The sequence below is a fragment of the Barbus barbus genome, assembly GCF_936440315.1.
Source record: "Barbus barbus genome assembly, chromosome: 29".
Classification (NCBI taxonomy): Eukaryota; Metazoa; Chordata; class Actinopteri; order Cypriniformes; family Cyprinidae; genus Barbus; species Barbus barbus.
Window position 1 is genome coordinate 5,388,625 of NC_136757.1, and position 21,809 is coordinate 5,410,433.

The window sequence follows — 21,809 nt, forward strand, 5'->3', positions numbered from 1 at the left end:
AATGCGCAAGTATTCGGTTTATAGAAAAGTTGCAAAACTTTAAACCTAATCAAATTTAAATATCATTAAAACTAATGAATGAATGAATTCAATTTGTATTTTGCATATAGAAAATCAATCCTGTTTAGGGACATAAACACATTATTTTCACAATTATTAAGCACATCCCACCATAGCCAGTAGTTTAGAGCAATGCAAAGTCTCAGACAAAAGCACAAAAACATCCTAGTTAAATACATTTGTGAAGTAGGCCTATACTGTTGCTATACGTTTGTGATTATTAATTAGTTTGTCCAGCCATGATGATTTTCATCATATAATACTAACACTATTTAAAAATCATACCACGCTGGAAAAAAATGGCAATTCTTTTATTTCAGACAAATGACAAACTCTACAAATGTGCCTGGTAGGAGAACTTGAGACAATTCGAGTAAAAAAATAAAACAAAGAATAGGAGCGTGAGAATTATTGTCCTGCTCTGACACAAATATAGTCTAAAACTTCAAATCCACTTTTTTCTTCTCTTCTTTAATAAAAAAAAAAAAACTGACTGTGGGCCTTCTTTTTGGATGTCAGACCTACAAAAAATTCCAGAGGTAGAGCAAATTTTTTAAACACCAGATTTTAAAAAACCCAGCAACGGACAGGAGAAAAGACATACAAAAAAAGTACTGCAAGCCTTCAGTACCTGGTGAAAATATTATCTGCATTTCTGAGGATAAAACATTACACGCATGGAACAGAAAGAGGAAAGGATATATTCATGTCCATAGTAATCATTTTCCATAGTATCATTGGATATTTACATTTCATTCTCTATCTAATGCCATTTTAGAACGCTCAGAAAAACAAGGTGTAAAAAAAAAAAAAAAAATTATAATTGTTGTGTAACTGTGTACATTCTGGATCAAGAGTTTGGAATAATGGAAAACTTCAGAACTCTCAAAATATTCACTCCAAAAGGGAAAACAACAACAATATCCTGTTGAACAGCAGTTATCTGCTCATCCAAGATCTCTGTGAACTGAGAGTTGGCCCATATAAAATTGATATTTATAAAAACAATGCAAAAAAAAAAAAAAAACAATCCCACCAAATCCACAATCAAGGACAACCAAAGGGCTCGGGTTCGTACGATTCTATGATTCATTCCTATGCAGGTGACAGACAGGGACACGTCATGTGTCAGGCCATCACGTGGTGACCGGACTTGAGCTGCAGCTGGATGGAGATCCTGAGAAAGGTGGGCTGGTTAGTTCTGGCGTCCCAAGAGGTGCAGAGCACTGGAGAACAAAACACGTGAGAGAAACGATCAGTCAGCAACAATACTGTAGCTCACTGGGATTACAGTACTAACATTTCAGTAGTCTCTACCAATACCAGTAAAGATCTATAGCTCAATTTCACTACCACAGCAAAAACTATTGCAATTATTTATTTAGCTGGTAACACTTCATTTTAAGGACCAATTTTTATTGTTAACTAGTTGCTTATTAGCATGCATATTACTAGCATATTGGCTGTTTATTTGTACTTATAAAGCACATACTAATTGACTTTGTACTCAAGTCCCGGTGCGTTTGACAACACTGAGCTGTGAGCTGCTGAAGTCGTTGAATGTGTCACACACCTGTTCTGTAACAGGTACTGAGCGTTCTGGATCTGGTCTTGGGTTCCGGTGATGGTGATAATGCGGTCCTCAGAACCCTGCAGGGGCTCGTCAATTTTGATTGATGCTCCGGACTCATGACGAATCTGCTTGATCCTCTGACCGCCTTTACCAATGATGGATCCCGCCAGCTGAGAATCACAGCAGAGGGAGGTAAACACGTGTTTCATGTGTAAAGCGCATCGCATGATGAGTGATTTACTCACATCTTTAGGAATCGTCACTTGTGTGGTGATCACAGGACTTTCACTGTAACTACTCCTTCCACCTGAGCATAAAGAGAGGGGGAAATCATCATAATGGGAGATTTACAAGTTACAGTAATTTACAATTACTGGAGAATTAAATAAAAATGTAAAAAGTCAGCTGGCCTTCTTTATAATAGGAGCGAATACTTACCAGACTGATAAGAGGAATCCCAAGATGAAGTGTTGTCTGATTTAAGAAAAACAAAAAGAAACTGTAAATAACCTTGTGTACAGATGAAGACGACTTGTGTAAACTGGGCCACTCTTTTCAGTTTCAAAAAGCATCAATTTAGTTTCATATTCACTAAATATTTAAATAAGAAACATCTGTAAAATCTGCAAAATACTTATTTTTGGACAAACTTTCTTTTTCATCAGTTATTTTTTTTTTTTTTTTTAAGATTAATCGCCCTTAAACAGCATGTAAAGAAAATAAATAAATTGGTTGCTTCACATGTTGTTCTAACGATCAGTCTAGGTGTGTAGTGCTCAGCCAGAGCAAGTGTGTGAGTAGCTGATAAAGTTTCTCAAAGGCCTTGATGAGGCTGAACATGGCTTAAAAGGTGAAAAAAAAACTATAAAAAAAAAAAAAAAAAAAAAAAAAAAAGTCATTTTTTTTGCATGCATTTAAAGACAAACTTACCGTATCCTTCATTCTGCAAAATAAGAGAGAAGAGAATAGAGATGTGAGAATCAAAAACCACAAATACAAATGTTTACACACAGAAACAAAAAGATGGGATAAAAATACAATTATTATTATTTTTTTCTGTGGTAGAAATGGGCTTCTGTATAAAATAGCTTGTCAAATAATAATAAAAAAAAATAAATAAAAAAAAAATAAAATATATATATATATATATAAATTTTTTTTTTTTTTTTAAGAGAGTACTTAATTTTGGCCATTGAGAATTAATTAGATCTTTGTTGTTTAACTGTTGTGATTGTTCATGTGACTGCTGGTCAGCTGTTTGCTGGAGCATTGAAACTCATCTATCCATTGGACAGCATAATTGCCCATGTACACACACCATCAAAGAGATGTAATAGCAAAATTTGGGCATGTTAATGTTTCTGAATAAATATTACAAGTTTTTTTTTGTAATGATGTGCACATAAATCATACATAATGAACATTCCAACATTAACAGATCTAGTTTTGTGAGACATGTCTTGAAACTGAACTAAACATAATAAAATCACAAAAAGACTGAATACTGACCATGCTGCTTCCATAACGATCATTGCGCCCTCGTCTTTCCCCACTGGAGAGAAAAAATGCAAAGCAACAATAAGCTAATATCACATCCTACTATAATAAATACTGTTCCACAACATAAAGCCAACATGACTGATAACAAGGGAAAATTTAAACAATGCAGATCCAGATAAAGAACTTACTGCCGTCGTTCATCCATGTGGCCACGCTGGGAGCTGTAGGAGTACTGATCATCACTGTCACAATAAAGAGACATACAGCGTCCATAAACTGTCAGTCAACACAAATCAATACTTAATGATAAACCAAAATTAAAATTCTCGGCCAAAACCAAATATAGATGACATAAGTATATGTCTCACCCTCTCCTGTGTGGGGGTCCCATGGGCACGTTTCGTGGAGGACGACTCCCTCCTCTTCCCCCTCTCTGGGAAGGAGGGGGGCCCCTGCGTGGGCTCATGTCATCATAGTCTCTCCTGTTTTGCATGTGGTGGCCGCCACGGCCTCCGCTGGGGGGCATCCGATCAAAGCCACCGCCACTACCGCTGCCACGCCCCCTTGAGGAGAAGCCGCCCATAGGCCGACGGCCCCGATCTTCATACATCATACTGAAGCCGCCGTAGTCATACGTCTCATCGTAAAAGTTAGGGTCGTACTGCTGAGCTCGACCTTTAATGGGTGCCTGGAGAGACAGAGAGAGTTCATGAGAAACATGTCTAATGACACCTGGACAAACAGCACCGTCAAACTGTCTGAATCTGACTGACATCCACAATGAGCTCCAGCATGGTCTTAATGCACTCCACCACCCGCTCCGCTTTGCCCCCCACGAGCACCACGCGGTCAGTGGACTGAGGACAGCACTCCTGAAAGAGCTTGATGGTGGTCTGGGTGCTCTGGAAGAGAGAAAAAGTTGAGATCAGCACAGGAAATTCATAATTTGTAGGAAATACAAATTCTCTTCTCAATGTCTTACTTCACGAAGTTCCTTGATCTTGGCACCCTTCACCCCAATGATGCTCCCAGCTAGACTCTGATGGATGAGCAGCCTCAGTTCACAGTCAAAGTCCACACCATTATGATGTTGATACTGTCCAATCAATCAGAGAGGAGAATCAAATATGTAATTCAAATCCCATGTAACATACACACATACAGTTTATATATATTGGGGATGCACCGATATGAGAATTTTGCCTGATACCGATAATTCTTTATATTTGGAAAGCCGATAAACGATAAGATAACTTTTTGAGAGCCTGATTACAAAAGGTCTCATCATTAAAAGCCACATCCTATCAGGGCTCTACGCTTACTTTTCTCCATCCAGCAGCATGGTCAAAAATGTAAGAGCACCTTCAAATCAATAATCAAAAATCCTGATCAAAAATTAACCTTCCCATTACGAGGTGATATTTGACTCCTTAAAAGTGATTTACAGGGAATTTAGCTTTTACCTTTGTAATGGCATTTTTCTCACTTTATTAAAAGTATGTCATCTTTTATTTAAAATTAAAAAATACACTCACCTAAAGGATTATTAGGAACACCTGTTCAATTTCTCATTAATGCAATTATCTAATCAACAAATCACATGGCAGTTGCTTCAATGCATTTAGGGGTGTGGTCCTGGTCAAGACAATCTCCTGAACTCCATACTGAATGTCAGAATGGGAAAGAAAGGTGATTTAAGCAATTTTGAGCGTGGCATGGTTGTTGGTGCCAGACGGGCCTGTCTGAGTATTTCACAATCTGCTCAGTTACTGGGATTTTCACGCACAACCATTTCTAGGGTTTACAAAGAATGGTGTGAAAAGGGAAAAACATCCAGTATGCGGCAGTCCTGTGGGCGAAAATGCCTTGTTGATGCTAGAGGTCAGAGGAGAATGGGCCGACTGATTCAAGCTGATAGAAGAGCAACTTTGACTGAAATAACCACTCGTTACAACCGAGGTATGCAGCAAAGCATTTGTGAAGCCACAACACGCACAACCTTGAGGCGGATGGGCTACAACAGCAGAAGACCCCACCGGGTACCACTCATCTCCACTACAAATAGGAAAAAGAGGCTACAATTTGCACGAGCTCACCAAAATTGGACGATTGAAGACTGGAAAAATGTTGCCTGGTCTGATGAGTCTCGATTTCTGTTGAGACATTCAGATGGTAGAGTCAGAATTTGGCGTAAACAGAATGAGAACATGGATCCATCATGCCTTGTTAACACTGTGCAGGCTGGTGGTGGTGGTGTAATGGTGTGGGGGATGCTTTCTTGGCACACTTTAGGCCCCTTAGTGCCAATTGGGCATCGTTTAAATGCCACGGCCTACCTGAGCATTGTTTCTGACCATGTCCATCCCTTTATGACCACCATGTACCCATCCTCTGATGGCTACTTCCAGCAGGATAATGCACCATGTCACAAAGCTCGAATCATTTCAAATTGGTTTCTTGAACATGACAATGAGTTCACTGTACTAAAATGGCCCCCACAGTCACCAGATCTCAACCCAATAGAGCATCTTTGGGATGTGGTGGAACGGGAGCTTCGTGCCCTGGATGTGCATCCCACAAATCTCCATCAACTGCAAGATGCTATCCTATCAATATGGGCCAACATTTCTAAAGAATGCTTTCAGCACCTTGTTGAATCAATGCCACGTAGAATTAAGGCAGTTCTGAAGGCGAAAGGGGGTCAAACACAGTATTAGTATGGTGTTCCTAATAATCCTTTAGGTGAGTGTATATTTATAAGCTTTTTATAATTTATAATTAAAACAACAGAATAAAAACAAGTAGAATAAGAAGTAGAATACGATATCAATAAAATGAAAACAGTATTTAAGGAATAAATTTGCACTACAGAGGTGGCACAGAAGAACACACAAGTGGCTTGTAGGTGTATTTGCAGATGTTTAATGAGGCTCAGAATGCAATTAAATTCATGTTGAGGTTAATGTTTTAAATATACAATTTTGAACGTAGAAATATTAAATGATTTAAATAACAGAAAAGATATGTTAATTAAACTAAAACTGCCAGTAGGTGGCGGTATGTTACTGATTTGATCACTGAATCATTCATTTAATTGATTCGTTCGAATGGCTGATTCGTTCAGGAATGAAGTACGTGACTGTCTTTATGAATGGGTAATTGAATCATTGGTAATTGAATCATTGACATTGAAATAATTTTACGCTCCCGTTACCAAATTTCGTCATAAAAAAAACTACTAATAAATAAAATAATGCATAAATAATGCAAACAAGTCATATTACATCATTAAATGTGTTCATAATTAAAATGCATGCGTCATGGATCTGATAAAATCGTTTCATTATTGTCCGTACAGAGGCTATTCCATTTTATTGATCATCAATAAAACGGAATAGCCTCTGTATGGCCAATAATGAAATTATTTTCATTACTATATTGCTGATAAATAATAAGAGAAAAATAAAAGTGGTGATTATTATTAATAATGCATCAATGATTTTGAAAAAGTAAATTAAAACCACTGTTTTAAGTAGCAGCATTGCTGTTGGAGCTGAAGAGCTGAAAGAACACCGGTAAACTGAAGCACTTGTTAGAGCGGGTTAATTAGGGTATATGACAATCAGATATTTATGTAAACAAACATAATTTTACAACTTATTTATGCACAAAAAGTTGGAAATGCACAAGTAATCTTGAACTAAGTTATGCGCTAGTGAGAGGCTCTTCCCGTAACAATGCGCTGAAACATGGCAAATAAACCCCAAAAAATTCACTTTTTATTACGGTAGTGTTCACTTTATAGGATTTTTATAAGTTACATTTTAGTTGACTCATTTGAATTGCAGGAAAAAACAAAAAAACCAACTCACCTCTTCCAGAGTAGGTATGACCTTCAGCAATATCTCAGCTATTGTGGGAATATCAGCACTGATGCTTAGAATTCTGTCAAAATAATGAGTCGCATTCCACGAGAAGAGAGAAAAGAACCGATATTAGCAATACATAGAGCCTGAAGAGTACCATCATTGCTTTTTGTTAGTGCATTTAACAATTAGGAGAGGACACAGACCCCAAAGAGTCATGGAGTCATGCACTCCTTTGTCAAAGGGGAGTGGAAAACAAAGAAAAACAAACTGAAGCTCCTTCCCGTTGCTGAAATGTCAAGATACAGGGAAGGTCAGATATGCAGTGTGACAGCGAGGAGTTTAAAAATGATAGAGGGGTGACAAAGTGCAAAGAGAGACGGAGACAATGGCAGAGATGAACATGAATGAAGCAGGAGCTCCAGGAGATCCAGCAGAGAAGAGGCAGAAAGAGCAGAGACAGATGAACAGAGTGGAGTAAAGTTCAAAAGTCAAACACAACAGTGAAATACAACGGACAAAAGGGAGAAATGTAATTTACACCGCCCCTTCACCCTCAATAAATTCAGCCTTGTATTAGCAAGAAACTTTTCAAATGAGAACTGTGGAGAAAGTACATTTCCCAAAGGTACAAAAAAAGCTACTTCAGAGAAGTTTCTGTTGTTGGAGAGGGAAACAGGGTGGGAAAGGGCTTCCTTACATGACAGAAAAGGCATTTGAACATAGCAAAACAGTTAATATTGATATCATATTCATGTTTCATGGCAGTAAGGGAGTAGTTTGTACATTAAGGATGTTAAAACAGTTCTGATATTGGCAATAACAGAGCTGATATGACTTGGAGGTTGGAGTATCTGAGTGGCACGTACCGCTCGGGCCCACTGCTGTCTGGGACTGACACAGTGGCATTGTACTGCAGGGGGCGGGGCCAAGCACCCAGAGCAATCAAGCACACAGATGTCAATCAAGTAAGCCGCCCAATAGGAAGGGCGCGATTATGGGTGTGGCCAACCAGGGAGTCAGGAGGTCAGACGGCAACACAGGTGGGCGGTACGAGTCGATCCGGAATATGGGAATTGGCCAAAAATGAACAGAAAAATAAAAACAAAAAAAACAAGGAAAAGGGGAGAGGGAGTGGAAAAGGAATACATTTTTTAATTGGAAACACTTTCAGTGTGACTTTCAATTCTCATAATGTTGGAGGAGAATGGAGAACAGGAGAGGAACAGAGATTATGAGAATATGTACTAGGCCAGTATCAAAGATTCATATACTCTTCAATTAACTAAAGAGTACAGTAGAATGTGGGGTATTTATGATACAAAGCACTGCTTTTGTAACACAAACTGCCTTGGTTCCACAAAATCTTTTTTTTTTTCTTGGACTTCCTTTAAAGTGGCTTTAATACATATTCTAAAATATAACCCAGTTCTACAGACATGCGAGCTCCACCTACCATAGTTTATGTGCATGGAAAGAGTGAGAATGTGCAAACTAAACAGAAGAGTACTCACATCTGTGCGCAGAGCTTTAATATTCTTCCCACCCTTTCCAATCACCGCTCCGGCATTCTGGAGAAAAGAGTCGATCAGAACTGAGGGACATCAAGAGAAACTAAATGGGAAAATCAGTGACTCACTTTGCTCTGTAGCAGAATTCGAAGCTCCACCATGTCGTCAGAATTTCGGAATCGCTTATGAGGCCTGTCCTCATCCATGTCATCAGCGGAACGCTTACCTGAAATCCATTTTACATGGAAAAGTTGCAATGAAATAGAAGTAGAAGATCTTTATTTTGTAGTGTGTTATATTTTGATAAAAAATGACGAGGTCAAAAAAAAAAAAAAAAAATGAAAATCTATAATTTGTATTTAGAAATCAGGGAAATTTTTCATGTCATGGCAGCTTCAACTCTATAAAGCCTGCTGTATCGTATTTAAATTATCAACACGATCAGAACTTTGCTGAAAAAACTGTTGCTCATAATCTACTCCACACCATCTTCGTCTGATTGATAGTTAACATATTTTAGGAAGTAAAAGGCCTTTTAGTATAATTGCAAAAATTTCAGGTGTGGTTTTTTTGCTGTGAAATATTTGGATGTTTTTTTTTTTTTTAAGTAAAACTAACTTTTTTATTGTTTCACAATGAACATTTACTGGTCTGAAGCAGCAAAGGTTTACTTGATTTCCCACACATAAAAAATATATATATATTTTATGAGCCATAAAAGCCTGATGTATCAAAGACGACACTCAACAAAAACAAAGTTCTCATTTTGTCTAAATGTTTAATAAACTGTCATAATTCAAAAACATTCAATTTTACAGCTGTTATTTCATACGTCAGGCCTTACAGGGTTAAACAAGATACTGCATGAGAAAAGTAGGATGGGATTTTATCCAGTGGGAAGATATGGATGATAAAATGTTTGGACGATTTTTTTTTTAACATTAGTTCCATTTTTATTTTGCCTTTTAAAAAAAAACTAAAAATAATCACTGGATCTTACCATTACTGTCTTTGTTGCTGAAAGTTTCCTCTTCCTGTGGGTCATTTTCTGGATCCATTTTCTATCTACAAGCAGAGATGAACAGCCCTCTCTGTCCAAACGGATATTATATGAAAATATTACATGACCTGATAGGATGCTAGTCCTAAGCTTGTGTATAAACATCTTAATGATCTTATCAAAATGAACAGTGCTCTTTGTCTGCTGAGCATGATTGGTGCAAAACACAGGAGGAGGAAGAATTAAACAATTATATAATGAGTTATACAAAAGCAGAACTAAAACTAAATGTCCTGGTAACTGTTCTCCAACAATGTACTGCAATGCAACTATTTACTGCCTGGTAAAGTGTTGGAAAACAAACCTACACTTGGGTTGTGTCTCAACCCCTAATAGGCTGCCTGCCTAGACAGCACTGTGTGCACCACAAGAACGTTCAAACTCGCCTGTGATGCACAAACTATTCGCCAAATGATTTCTAACGATGATGTTGTCTAGATTTGAAGCTCTCCGTTTGATTAATATAAAATGAATTAGTTAGTCGCCATCTTTGGCTAATTAACAAGTTTCAGGAAGCTAACGAGCTAGCTAACTACCATAAAAGTATCTTCTATCATCAAGAATATTTCGTATTTATTACGCCTCGTGGTAAAAATAAATATAGTAAAATAAGTAGAAAAGAAACACACACTTCTTATAGCAACTGACGTTGGATGATTACGGTTGCTAGTTTCCTTTAGCTAGAGATGAAGCTAGCTAGCGCAAGAAAGCATAATGCAAATTGCGGCCGTGTGCACGGAAACGTACCTTAATAATTAAAGATTGTGAAACAGTTTGACACAACAACGTACTGGATACTTGCGTAAAAACAATGATAAAGTGATTTTTGTATCAGGAAACGTATCTGCCGACCTGTTCCTGTCGTACTCACCCTTCGCAACAACAATGACGCACTAAATCTTTCTAACCCCGCTGTAGCGCGGACCAATGAAAGCGCCTCCCTCCACAAAAAGTCGCGCTCTGATTGGTCCAAACTGCAGCATAACCGAAACTCCAGAAGTGTCACGGACAATCATTGGTCAAAAGAAACGTCAATCTTTTAAGAACGCTTTGTATGATTGGCTAGCACGACTGCTTGGTATGTTTTCGCAAAGCGCAGTCTCTTTTTGACATGAGGTAAATGTGATGGTTTTTGGAGGTTACTCAATTAAGTATTAAAAAAAGTAAAGTAGTCGCAGTTAAGGAGTCACAAGAAGACCTGTAGTGTAGGTTATGGCGAAGTGGACACCATGCAGCCTCCATGTGTGATTTTCTAGTAAGGTGTCTGCTTTATCTGTTCATAACAAAGACTGTACATTGCAGTGTTGTGTGTAATGCATTCCTAAGTAATTAATTACTGTACTTAATGCTAAACAGTATTGTGTAATGTAATACAGTATAAGAAGTTACAAATTGAATGCTATGCTTTTTTGAAAAAGTGTAAAAAGGATCTATTTGTTATCTATATATCTATATATGACAAATTCTCTCATATATATGTGTGTGTGTGTGTGTGTAAAATTTCAAATGCATAGTTACAAACGACAAACTTAATTGGATAGCCTTAGATTTAAAATGTTTAAAAAATTGCATTAGTTTAAAAGTCTTTACTAAATTCTTAAGTCATTAATCCACATTTGCCTCTTTCTGTGTTTAACAGTTGAAGCTCTAGTGCTCGGGACAGTGAGAGGATGTCAGCGGGTGAAGTCCAGGCTACCCAGGCATGGCTGCGTTCTCAGTGGCACATCCAGGTCCCTCATGCCTGGCTGGACGCTTGTGTGAACTGGATAAAGGAGGAAGCGGAAAGCGAACCCATGCCTCAGTCGCTGCTGAATCAGCGCGTCCTGGAGCAATGGCTGCTGACTGACCTGCGAGATCTGTCCCACCCGGTGCTCCCCGAAAGACTATCCGAGGCACAGAAAACAGAACTAAACAGCTGTTACTGTCTTCAGATGGACTCCCTACTAGATGTCAGCCAACCTGCCTACACTCAACTGCAGCGTATTCGGGGCACCGACTGCTCCAATGATCAAGTCTCGGCGGTTACGCCGGAAACGCAGCGGCCGTGGGAGGCCAAGCCCACACGTATGTTGATGTTGCAGCTCACGGATGGAGTCCAGAGTCTGGAGGGTATGGAATACCGGCCCATCCCGGCCTTAAGCACCGACCTGCCACCCGGGACCAAGCTACAGCTAGTCTGTCCTATTGTCGTCCGTCTCGGGGTGTTGCTCTTGAAAGCAGAGAACGTGAAGGTGTTGGGTGGGGAAGTGGAACAGCTTTCGGAGATTTACTCTCAGCGCAGGGTGCTTTGCGGGACACTCGGTTTGCCTGAGGAGAACCATCCACAAGGTGAGGAACCAGATGACCAGGAGCTCCTGGCCAGCGTAGAGGCTCCAGTAGATCATCAGGTAGCTGACAGCGGCTACAACAGCATAGCTTCAGAAGCTTCTTTCAGACCACCTCAGTCGCAACCCCGTCCTCAAGCGGTACCCATTTCCAGAGAAGACGACTGGGATATAGATGAAATTCCAGATGATGACTTCAGAAGTATTCCAGACAATTTTGACGATGTTCCACAAAATGTGGTGGACGATGTTCCTGAGGACTTCGATGATATCCCGTTAGAAGAGCTGGACAGTGTGATGTGCCCAATAGATTCAGAATGCAAACCTGATGCAATCCAGACCAAAATTGAAGAACCAAGCCTTTTAAGTTTTCGCTCCAGAACTACTCTTAACAGCAGAAACTTAAATGAAGTTCCTGATGCATCTGTTGCCAGTTCCTCTACAAACGCAGTTGAGGAACCTGAAGCATACTTTCCCAACCAACTCAAAACTGAAGAACCAAGACAGACTTTTCGCTCTAAAACTCTGCTTGGCACCACCAACCAAAGCAGAATCTTCAATGAAGTTCCTCATACATCTATTACAAGTCCCTCTACAAACACATCTGGATCTTCTGGTTGCGAACGAGAGGCACCTACTCCACCGTACCTCTGCATGCTACAGGCTGACCACTGGCCGCCCGCCAAAGTTCAGATTTTACGACTACAAGCTTTCATTGTTACACTCAAAGGAAATTTGCGCAGCAGTAGTGGCGTGTGGGAACTCGGGGCCACCATATCAGACGGAACCGGGTACTTGGATGTGGATCTGTCCGATGCCATGCTCACCAAACTCATCGGCTACACGGCACTGGAGGCTCGAGTGCTGCGGAAAGACCTGGCAAGACGCGGTGAGGTGGACAGCGGGATTCTGCATTGTCAAAGAGAGCTGGTGGATATGTGCTGTATGATGAGCGTGCAGGTGGATCAGACGGGCAGAGGAGTTGTGTTGTGTGTCAGTCCGCTCTCTGACAATGAATGCTCTGAGATACAGAAAAGAGTGAAAGAGAGCAGGAAGTAAGCCGTATTTATTCCCTGGACTCTCTTTTAACCTAGTCTGACAGTGTTTGTGTTGATTCAGTCCGTGGTTTCTTTGATATTTTAGTAGAGTAACTCGTTTTGGTTCTCTCAGTCTGAAGAAAACGGCTTATAATGCACTTCACTCATATCCGTTATATTTCAGAATCCACTGTGTTCTATTTTGTAAATAGTTTTGTTTTGTTTGATTTTTGTTGTTTTTATATATTGAATGTCTTTGAATGTGATGTAATAAATTTAGAAAGATCATTTAAACATCATTTGATTTTTTATTTTGCCTTAGAACAAAAGTTTTAGTTACTGAAGAAAATGTGGATGACTGCTATGTGGTTTCTATGTGTTCTGAGAAGTTGTAACAATTTTTCTCAGAAAAATAATACTTTTCCCCAGTACGCCATATGATTTGAGGTAGTACTTTAGCAAGAATAGTTGTGAGATGGTTCAGTTGGAAATCTTTACAACTCGTTTAATTAGATTATTGCAAAAAAGTTTTCAAATTTTTAAATGTAAAACATCTTGTATAATTTGTATATTGGATACTTTTTTTTTTTTTAATACTGTATGTATGTGTGTATGTATATATATATATACTAAAATTGTTGGTAAAATTTGAGGGGTGTAGAGAGAGAGAGAGAGAGAGAGAGAGAGAGAGATACAGTGTCTCACAAAAGTGAGTACACCCCTCAAATTTTACCAACAATTTTAGTATATCTTCTCAAGGGACAATACTGCACAAATGAAACTTGGATATATTTTAGAGTACTCAATGTGCAGCTTGTATAGAAGTACAAATTTACTGTCCTCTAAATATTACTCAACATATAGCCATTATTGTCCAAATAACTGGCAACAAATATGAGTACACCCTAAGTGAACATGTCAAAACTGTGTCCAAAGTATCAATATTTTGTAGGAGCACCATTGTTATCTAGCACTGGGCATGAAATTCACCAGAGCTGCACAGGCTGTTGCTGACATCCTCTTCCACTCCTCCATACTGGCATCACGGAGCTGCTGGATGTTAGACACATGGTGCTTCTCCACCTTCCGCTTGAGGATGCCCCCCATGTGCTCAATAGGGTTCAGGTCTGGAGACATACTTGGCCACTCCATCACCTTCAGCTTCATCAGCAAGGCAGGTGTCATCTTGTTTGGGGTCGTTATTATGTTGGAAAAGGGTATCATGTTCTGCTTCAGAATGTCATAGTACATGTTGGAATCCACGTTTCCCTCAATGAACCGCAGCTCGCCAGTACCAGCAGCACTCATGCAGCCCCAGACCATGATGCTACCGCCACCATGCTTGAATGTAGGCAAGACACAATTTTCTTGGTACTCCTCACCAGGGCGTCACCACACATGCTGGACACCATCTGAGCCAAACAAGTTTACCTTAGTGTCATCAGACCACAGGACATGGTTCCAGCAATTCATGCTCTTGGACAGGTTGTCTCCGGCAAACTGTTTGCAGGCTTTTTTGTAAGCCAGCTTCAGAAGAGGATTCCCTCTGGGACGACAGCCATGCAAACCAACTTGTTGCAGTGTGCGGTGTATGGTCTAAGCACTGACAAGCTGACCTTCTGCTTCTGCAACCTCTAAAGCAATGCTGGCAGCACTCATGCGTCTGTTTTTTGAAGCCAGCTTCTGCACCTGACGCACAGCACGAGGACTCAACTTCTTTGTTCAACACTTGTGAGGCCTGTTCCGAGTGGAACCCATCTTGGAAAACCTCTGTATGACACTGGCCACTGTACTGTAACTCAGTTTCATGGTGTTACCGAACTAATTATAACCTAGACCATTTTTGTGGAGAGCAACAATTCTAATTCTCAAATCCTCGAAGGGCTCTTTGCCATGAGGTGCCATGTTGAACATCCAGTGGTCAGTATGAGAGAATTGTACTCAAAGCACCAAATTGTAACTGCTCTAATACAAGATACACACATTTGTATGGTCCTGTCAAGCAGACAAAAACATGAACATGATGAACAGGACATGTGGCTTTGCATGGTCAAACAATGTACAGCTGTTATCACTAAGGGTGTACTCAATTTTGTTGCCAGCTTTTTTTCACTATAATGCCTGTATGTTGAGTTATTTTCAGAGGACAGTAAATCTATACTGCTATACAAGTTGCACATTGACTACTCTACAATACATCAAAGTTTCATTTCTATAGTACTGTCCCTTGAGAAGATATACTAAAATGGTTGCTGAAATGTGAGGGGTGTACTCACTTTTGTGAGATACTATATATATATATATATATATATTCCCCGATATCTTGAATTTTAGTGTATAACTGCATTTATGGAGTTGTTGCCCTGCATCGTATTTGTCTATGGGCAACTATATGAAATGTACAGGTCTGTATATATATATATATATATATATATATATATATATACAGGTGCTGGTCATAAAATTAGAATATCATGAAAAAGTTGATTTATTTCAGTAATACCATTCAAAAAGTGAAACTTGTATATTAGATTAATTCATTACACACAGACTGATATATTTCAAATGTTTATTTCCTTTCATTTTGACGATTATAACTGACAACTAATGAAAGTCCCAAATTCAGTATCTCAGAAAATTAGAATATCAATTAAGACCAATGCAAAAAAAAATTATTTTTAGAAATGTTGGCCAACTGAAAGGTATGAACATGAAAAGTATGAGCATGTACAGCACTCAATATTTAGTTGGGGCTCCTTTGGCCTGGATTACTGCAGCAATGCGGCGTGGCATGGAGTCGATCAGTCTGTGGCACTGCTCAGGTGTTATGAGAGCCCATGTTGCTCTGATAGTGGCCTTCAGCTCTTCTGAATTGTTGGGTCTGGTGTATTGCATCTTCCTCTTCACAACACCCCATAGGTTTTCTATGGGGTTAAGGTCAGGCGAGTTTGCTGGCCAATCAAGAACAGGGAGACCATGGTCCTTAAACCAGGTACTGGTAGCTTTGGCAGTGTGTGCAGGTGCCAAGTCCTGTTGGAAAATGAAATCTGCATCTCCATAAAGTTGGTCAGCAGCAGGAAGCATGAAGTGCTCTAAAACTTCCTGGTAGACGGCTGCGTTGACCTTGGACCTCAGAAAACACAATGGACCAACACCAGCAGATGACATGGCACCCCAAACCATCAATGACTGTGGAAACCTTACGCTGGACCTCAAGCAACGTGGATTATGTGCCTCTCCTCTCTTCCTCCAGACTCTGGGACCTTGATTTCCAAAGGAAATGCAAAATTTACTTTCATCAGAGAACATAACTTTGGACCACTCAGCAGCAGTCCAGTCAAGACGCTTCTGACGCGGTCTCTTGTTCAAGAGTGGCTTGACACAAGGAATGCGACAGCTGAAACCCATGTCTTGCATACGTCTGTGCGTGGTGGTTCTTGAAGCACTGACTCCAGCTGCAGTCCACTCTTTGTGAATCTCCCCCACATTTTTGAATGGGTTTGTTTCACAATCCTCTCCAGGGTGCGGTTATCCCTATTACTTGTACACTTTTTTCAACCACATCTTGTCCTTCCCTTCGCCTCTCTATTAATGTGCTTGGACACAGAGCTCTGTGAACAGCCAGCCTCTTTAGCAATGACCTTTTGTGTCTTGCCCTCCTTGTGCAAGGAGTCAATGGTCGTCTTTTGGACAACTGTCAAGTCAGCAGTCTTCCCACGATTGTGTAACCTACAGAACTAGACTGAAAGACCATTTAAAGGCTTTTGCAGGTGTTTTGAGTTAATTAGTTGATTAGAGTGTGGCACCAGGGGTCTTCAATATTGAACATTTTCACAATATTCTAATTTTCTGAGATACTGAATTTGGGACTTTCATTAGTTGTCAGTTATAATCATCAAAATTAAAGGAAATAAACATTTGAAATATATCAGTCTGTGTGTAATGAATGAATCTAATATACAAGTTTCACTTTTTGAATGGTATTACTGAAATAAATAAACTTTTTCATGATATTCTAATTTTATGACCAGCACCTGTATATATATATATATATATATATATATATGTGTGTATATATATATATATATATATATATATACATACAGTATATACACTCACTGGCCACTTTATTAGGTACACGTGTTAAATTGCTTGGTAACACAAATTGCTAATCAGCCAATTACATGGCAGCAACTCAATGCACATCTAGATGTGGTGAAGACGACTTGCTGAAGTTCAAACCGAGCATCAGAATGGGGAAGAAAGAGGATTTAAGTGACTTTGAACGTGGAATGGTTGTTGGTGCCAGACGGGCTGGTCTGAGTATTTAAAAAAACTCCTGATCTACTGGGATTTTAACGCACAACCATCTCTAGGGTTTACAGAGAATGGTCCGAAAAAGAGAAAATATACATTGAGTGGTAGTTGTGTGGACGAAAATGCCTTGTTGATGTCAGAGGTCAGAGGAGAATGGGCAGACTGGTTAGAGATGATTGAAACGCAACAGTAACTCAAATAACTACTTGTTACAACCAAGGTATGCAGAATACCCTCTCTGAACACACAACACGTCGAACCCTGAAGCAGATGGGCTACAGCAGCAGAAGACCACACCGGGTGCCGCTCCTGTCAGCTAAGAACAGGAAACAGAGGCTACAATTCGCACAGGCTCATCAAAATTGGACAATAGAAGATTGGAAAAACGTTGCCTGGTCTGATGAGTCTCGATTTCTGCTGCGACGTTCAGATGGTAGGGTCAGAATTTGGCGTAAAGAACATGAAAGCATGGATCCATCCTGCCTTGTCTCAACTGTTCAGGCAGGTGGTGGTGGTGTAATGGTGTGGGGGATATTTTCTTGGCACACTTTGGGCCCCTTAGTACCACTTGAGCATCGTTTAAACGCCACAGGCTCCCTGAGTATTATTGCTGACCATGTCCATCCCTTTATGACTACAGTCTACCCATCTTCTGATGGCTACTTCCAGCAGGATAATGCACTGTGTCATAAAGCTCAAATCATCTCAGACTGGTTTCTTGAACATGAGAAGGAGTTCACTTTACTCAAAATGGCCTCCACAGTCACCAGATCTCAATCCAACAGAGCACCTTTGGGATTTGGTGGAACAGGAGATTCGCATCATGGATGTGCAGCCGACAAATCTGCAGCAACTGCGTGATGCTATCATGTCAATATGGACCAAAATCTCTGAGGAATGTTTCCAACACCTTGTTGAATCTATGCCACGAAGAATTAAAGCAGTTCTAGGTACCCGGTACTAGCAAGGTGAGTGTGTACAGGTACATCATAAAATTAGAATACCGTGAAAAACTGCATTTTTTTGTAACTTCTTTCAAAAAGTTAAACTTTCATATATATTTTACATTCATAACATGTAAGACATTTCAAAAGTTTTTTTTGTTTTAATTTTGATGATTAGAGCTTGACATGAAAGTCAAAATCCAGTATCTCAATATATTAGAATATTTATATTTGAGTTTCATTAAACGACCATCTCTACAGTATAAATTCAGGGTATCTCTTGTTCTTTGAAACCATAATAATGGGGAAGACTGCTGACTTGGCAATGGTCCAGAAGACAATCATTGACACCCTCCACAAAGCGGGTAAGTCACAGAAGGTCATTACTGAAAGGGGTGGCTGTCCACAGAGTGCTGAATCAAAGCATATTAAATGCTAAGTTGACTGGAAGGAAGAAATTGGGTAGGAAAAGGTGCACAAGCAACAGGGATGACCGCAAGCTTGAGAATACTGTCAAGCAAAGCTGATTCAAACACTTGGGAGAGATTCACAAGGAGTGGACTGAAGCTGGAGTCAGTGCATCAAGAGTCTCCACGCTCAGACGTCTTCAGGAAAAGGACTACCAAACCACTTCTGAAACAGAAACAACGTCAGAAGCATCTTACCTGGGCTGTGGAGAAAATAACTGGACTGTTGCTCAGTGGTCCAAAGTCCTCTTTTCAGATAAAAGTAAATTTTGCATTTTATTTGGAAATCAATGTCTGGAGTCTGGAAGAAGACTGGAGAGGCACAGAATCCAAGCTGCTTGAAGTCCAGTGTGAAGTTTCCACAGTCAGTGATGATTTGGGGTGCCGTGACGTCTGCTGGTGTTGGTCCACTGTGTTTTATCAAGTCCAGAGTCAATGCAGCCGCCTACCAGGAGTTTTTGGAGCACTTTATGCTTCCATCTGCTGACAAGCTTTATGGAGATGCTGATTTGCTTTTCCAGCGCTTTAGCTCCTGCCCACACTGCCAAAACTACTTCCAAGTGCTTTGCTGACCATGATATCACTGTGCTCGATTGACCAGCCAACATGCCTGACCTGAACCCCATATAGAATCTATGGGATATTTTTAAGAGAAATATGAGAAACAGTCGATTCAACAATACAGACGAGCTGAAGTCTCAATAGTACCTCAGCAGAGCCACAGGCTTCCATGCCACACCTCACTGATGCTGCATGGAGTTTGTGCTAAAGGAGCCCCGACAAAGTATTGAGTGCATAAATTAAAATACTTTAAAGAACTTGAACTTTTCTGCTTTGCAAATCCTTTTTTTGATTGATCTTAGGATATATTCTAATATTTTGAGATACTGGATTTTGACTTTCATGAGCTGTAAGCTCTAATCATCAAAATTAAAACAAAAAAACTTTTGAAATGTCTTACTTTACATGTAATGAATCTAAAATATATATGAAAGATAATTGTTTTGAAATGTTACAAAAAAATGCAGTTTTTCACAATATTCTACTTTTTTTTAGATATACCTGTATACATATACATATACACATACACACAGTGGTGGCCAAAATGATTAGAACACTATTATTTTCACCATTTGCAGAAAACCATTTTCCCATTTTCACCATTTGCAAAAAAAAAAAAAAAAAGGTTTTAACTGTGGCAACATCTCCAAGATACTTCAAGAAACCTACCTGCAAAGCTATAGTACTGTTAAAAGTTCTAGGCACTTTTGTAAAAATGCTGTAAAATGAGGATGCTGTCAAAAATAATGTCATAGATTGTATTTATCAATTAACTTCTATTAACTAAATTAAATCAACATTTGGTGTGACCATCCTTTGCGTTTAAAGCTTTTGCCCTCGGTGCACTTGCACGTAGTTTGCAGGTAGGTTTCTTGAAGCATCTTGGAGATGTTGGCACTGTTCTTATGAATTTAGTCTGTCTCAGTTTGTTCTGTTTCTTCATGTCAGTCCAGACAGACTGGATGATGATCAGATCAAAATCAGAATCACGTTTATTGCCAAGTACTGTATGTGTATGAGGAATTTGTCTTGGTAAAATTGGTGCTTGACAAGACAACAGAAGATCAAGAACAAATAATAAAAACAATGAGGTAACGATTTTAAAGTAAGGCAAGTAAAAGCTATGCAATAAAGAAAATATAAAGATAATTTAGGGAGATAAAATAAAATTTAAATATAAAAATACAAAATAAACATTTTAATCATTAAACATTAAAAAACATTAACTCTACATTTGTGCAGAATATGTGAAGTGGGGAAGTACATTTCTGAACATTGTGCAAGATGTGCAGTGAGGGTCCAGTGCAACTGTTTACAGTCTGAGGTGTGGTTTTTATTTTTTATTTTTAATGTATTGTGTAATGTCCATGGGCGTGAGTAAGAAACCCTGATGGGTCCTGGTTATTGTTGATAAGGGCAGTTGCGGATGGAAAGAAACCGTTTTTGTGGCGTGAGGTCCTGGTCCTGATGGACCGCAGCCTTCTGCCAGATGGGAGTACTTCAAAAAGTTTGTGTCCAGGGTGAGAAGTGTCAGCCACACTCTTAACTGCCCGCTTCAGGGTCCTGGAAGGTTGCATCTGATTACCAGCAGAGCAAATAACACGTTTCAGTCGGCCTTTGACCTTAGCAGTGGCAGCAGCATGGTAATGGAGGTAGTGAGAATTGACTCAAGGATGGAAGTGTATAAGTGAACCATCATTGTCTTTGGCAAGATAAACTTCTTCATCTGCCTCAGGAAGTACATCCTCTGCTGTGCTTTTTTAATTAGAGAGCTGATGTTGAGCTCCCACTTGAGGTCTTGGGTGATGATGATGCCCAGGAAGCGGACAGAGTCCACAGTTTCCACTGGGGAATTACATAAGATAATGGGGGCATGTGGGGCTGGGTTCTTCCTGAAGTCAATCACCATCTCCACAGTTTTTACAGCGTTGAGCTCCAGGTTGTGCTGATTGCACCAGGTCACCAGATGGTCAATCTCCCACCTATAGGCAGACTCATCCCCATCAGAGATGAGCCCAATGAGGGTGGTGTCATCTGCAGATTTCAGTTTGACAGACTGGAGGTGCAGCTGTTGGTGTATAGAGAGAAGAGAAGAGGAGAGGAGAAAGAACACAGCCTTGATGGGAGCCAGTACTGATGGTTCGGGGGTCAGAAACATGTTTTCCCATTCTCACATACTGCTTACTGTTAGACAGGAAGTCTATGATCCACCTACAGGTGGAATCAGGCACATTCAGCTGGGAGAGCTTGTCCTGTAGCAGAGCCGGTATGATTGTATTGAACGCAGAGCCGAAGTCCACAAACAGGATCCTGGCGTAGGTTCCTGAGGAGTCCAGGTGCTGGAGGATGAAGTGGAGAGCCATGTTAACTGCGCCATCTACAGACCTGTTGGCTCTGTAGGCAAACTGCAGATCAGATCTCTGTGTGGAGCACTGGCTGTTGTCAGACAAAATTATCATTGGATTATTACAATTGATGGCAAAATGAATGTTTGTAAATGTAAACTGATATTTCCTACTACAGCAAAAGAGAGTTAACTGACTTAAAACCATTTTTGTTGGTGAAAGTACTAATGGCCTAAGACTTTTG

General features: G+C 39.8%; 2 protein-coding genes across 27 annotated transcripts; one reads left to right on the forward strand and one right to left on the reverse strand.

Moving 5' to 3' along the window:
* Nucleotides 1-357: 357 nt before the first annotated feature.
* Nucleotides 358-10,505, reverse strand: LOC306849468 (heterogeneous nuclear ribonucleoprotein K-like). Of its 25 annotated transcripts, none has more exons than XM_079384510.1 (17): nt 10,318-10,465; nt 9,511-9,575; nt 8,639-8,736; nt 8,514-8,570; nt 7,869-7,912; nt 7,006-7,078; nt 5,230-5,286; nt 4,116-4,229; nt 3,907-4,035; nt 3,502-3,821; nt 3,322-3,375; nt 3,143-3,185; nt 2,564-2,576; nt 2,072-2,107; nt 1,879-1,940; nt 1,634-1,803; nt 358-1,286 (listed from the first exon to the last, which is right to left on the reverse strand). In XM_079384510.1, the coding sequence occupies exons 2-17, from the start codon at nt 9,566-9,568 to the stop codon at nt 1,256-1,258; spliced, it is 1,359 nt and encodes a 452-aa protein (XP_079240636.1). In that variant the 5' UTR covers nt 9,569-9,575; nt 10,318-10,465; the 3' UTR covers nt 358-1,255. The 25 variants fall into 25 exon arrangements, 3 of the variants coding, with proteins under 3 accessions (XP_079240636.1, XP_079240635.1, XP_079240637.1); XM_079384509.1 differs by having other exon boundaries at nt 9,511-9,601; nt 10,318-10,451; XR_013782318.1 differs by lacking the exon at nt 2,564-2,576 and having other exon boundaries at nt 3,132-3,185; nt 9,511-9,601; nt 10,442-10,505.
* Nucleotides 10,506-10,637: 132 nt separating this feature from the next.
* Nucleotides 10,638-13,229, forward strand: LOC306849531 (recQ-mediated genome instability protein 1-like). Of its 2 annotated transcripts, none has more exons than XM_079384634.1 (2): nt 10,638-10,686; nt 11,210-13,229. In XM_079384634.1, exon 2 carries the CDS (start codon nt 11,241-11,243, stop codon nt 12,951-12,953), a length of 1,713 nt encoding a protein of 570 aa, XP_079240760.1. In that variant the 5' UTR covers nt 10,638-10,686; nt 11,210-11,240; the 3' UTR covers nt 12,954-13,229. The 2 variants fall into 2 exon arrangements, with proteins under 2 accessions (XP_079240760.1, XP_079240759.1); XM_079384633.1 differs by having other exon boundaries at nt 10,648-10,825; nt 11,210-13,222.
* Nucleotides 13,230-21,809: the final 8,580 nt, after the last annotated feature.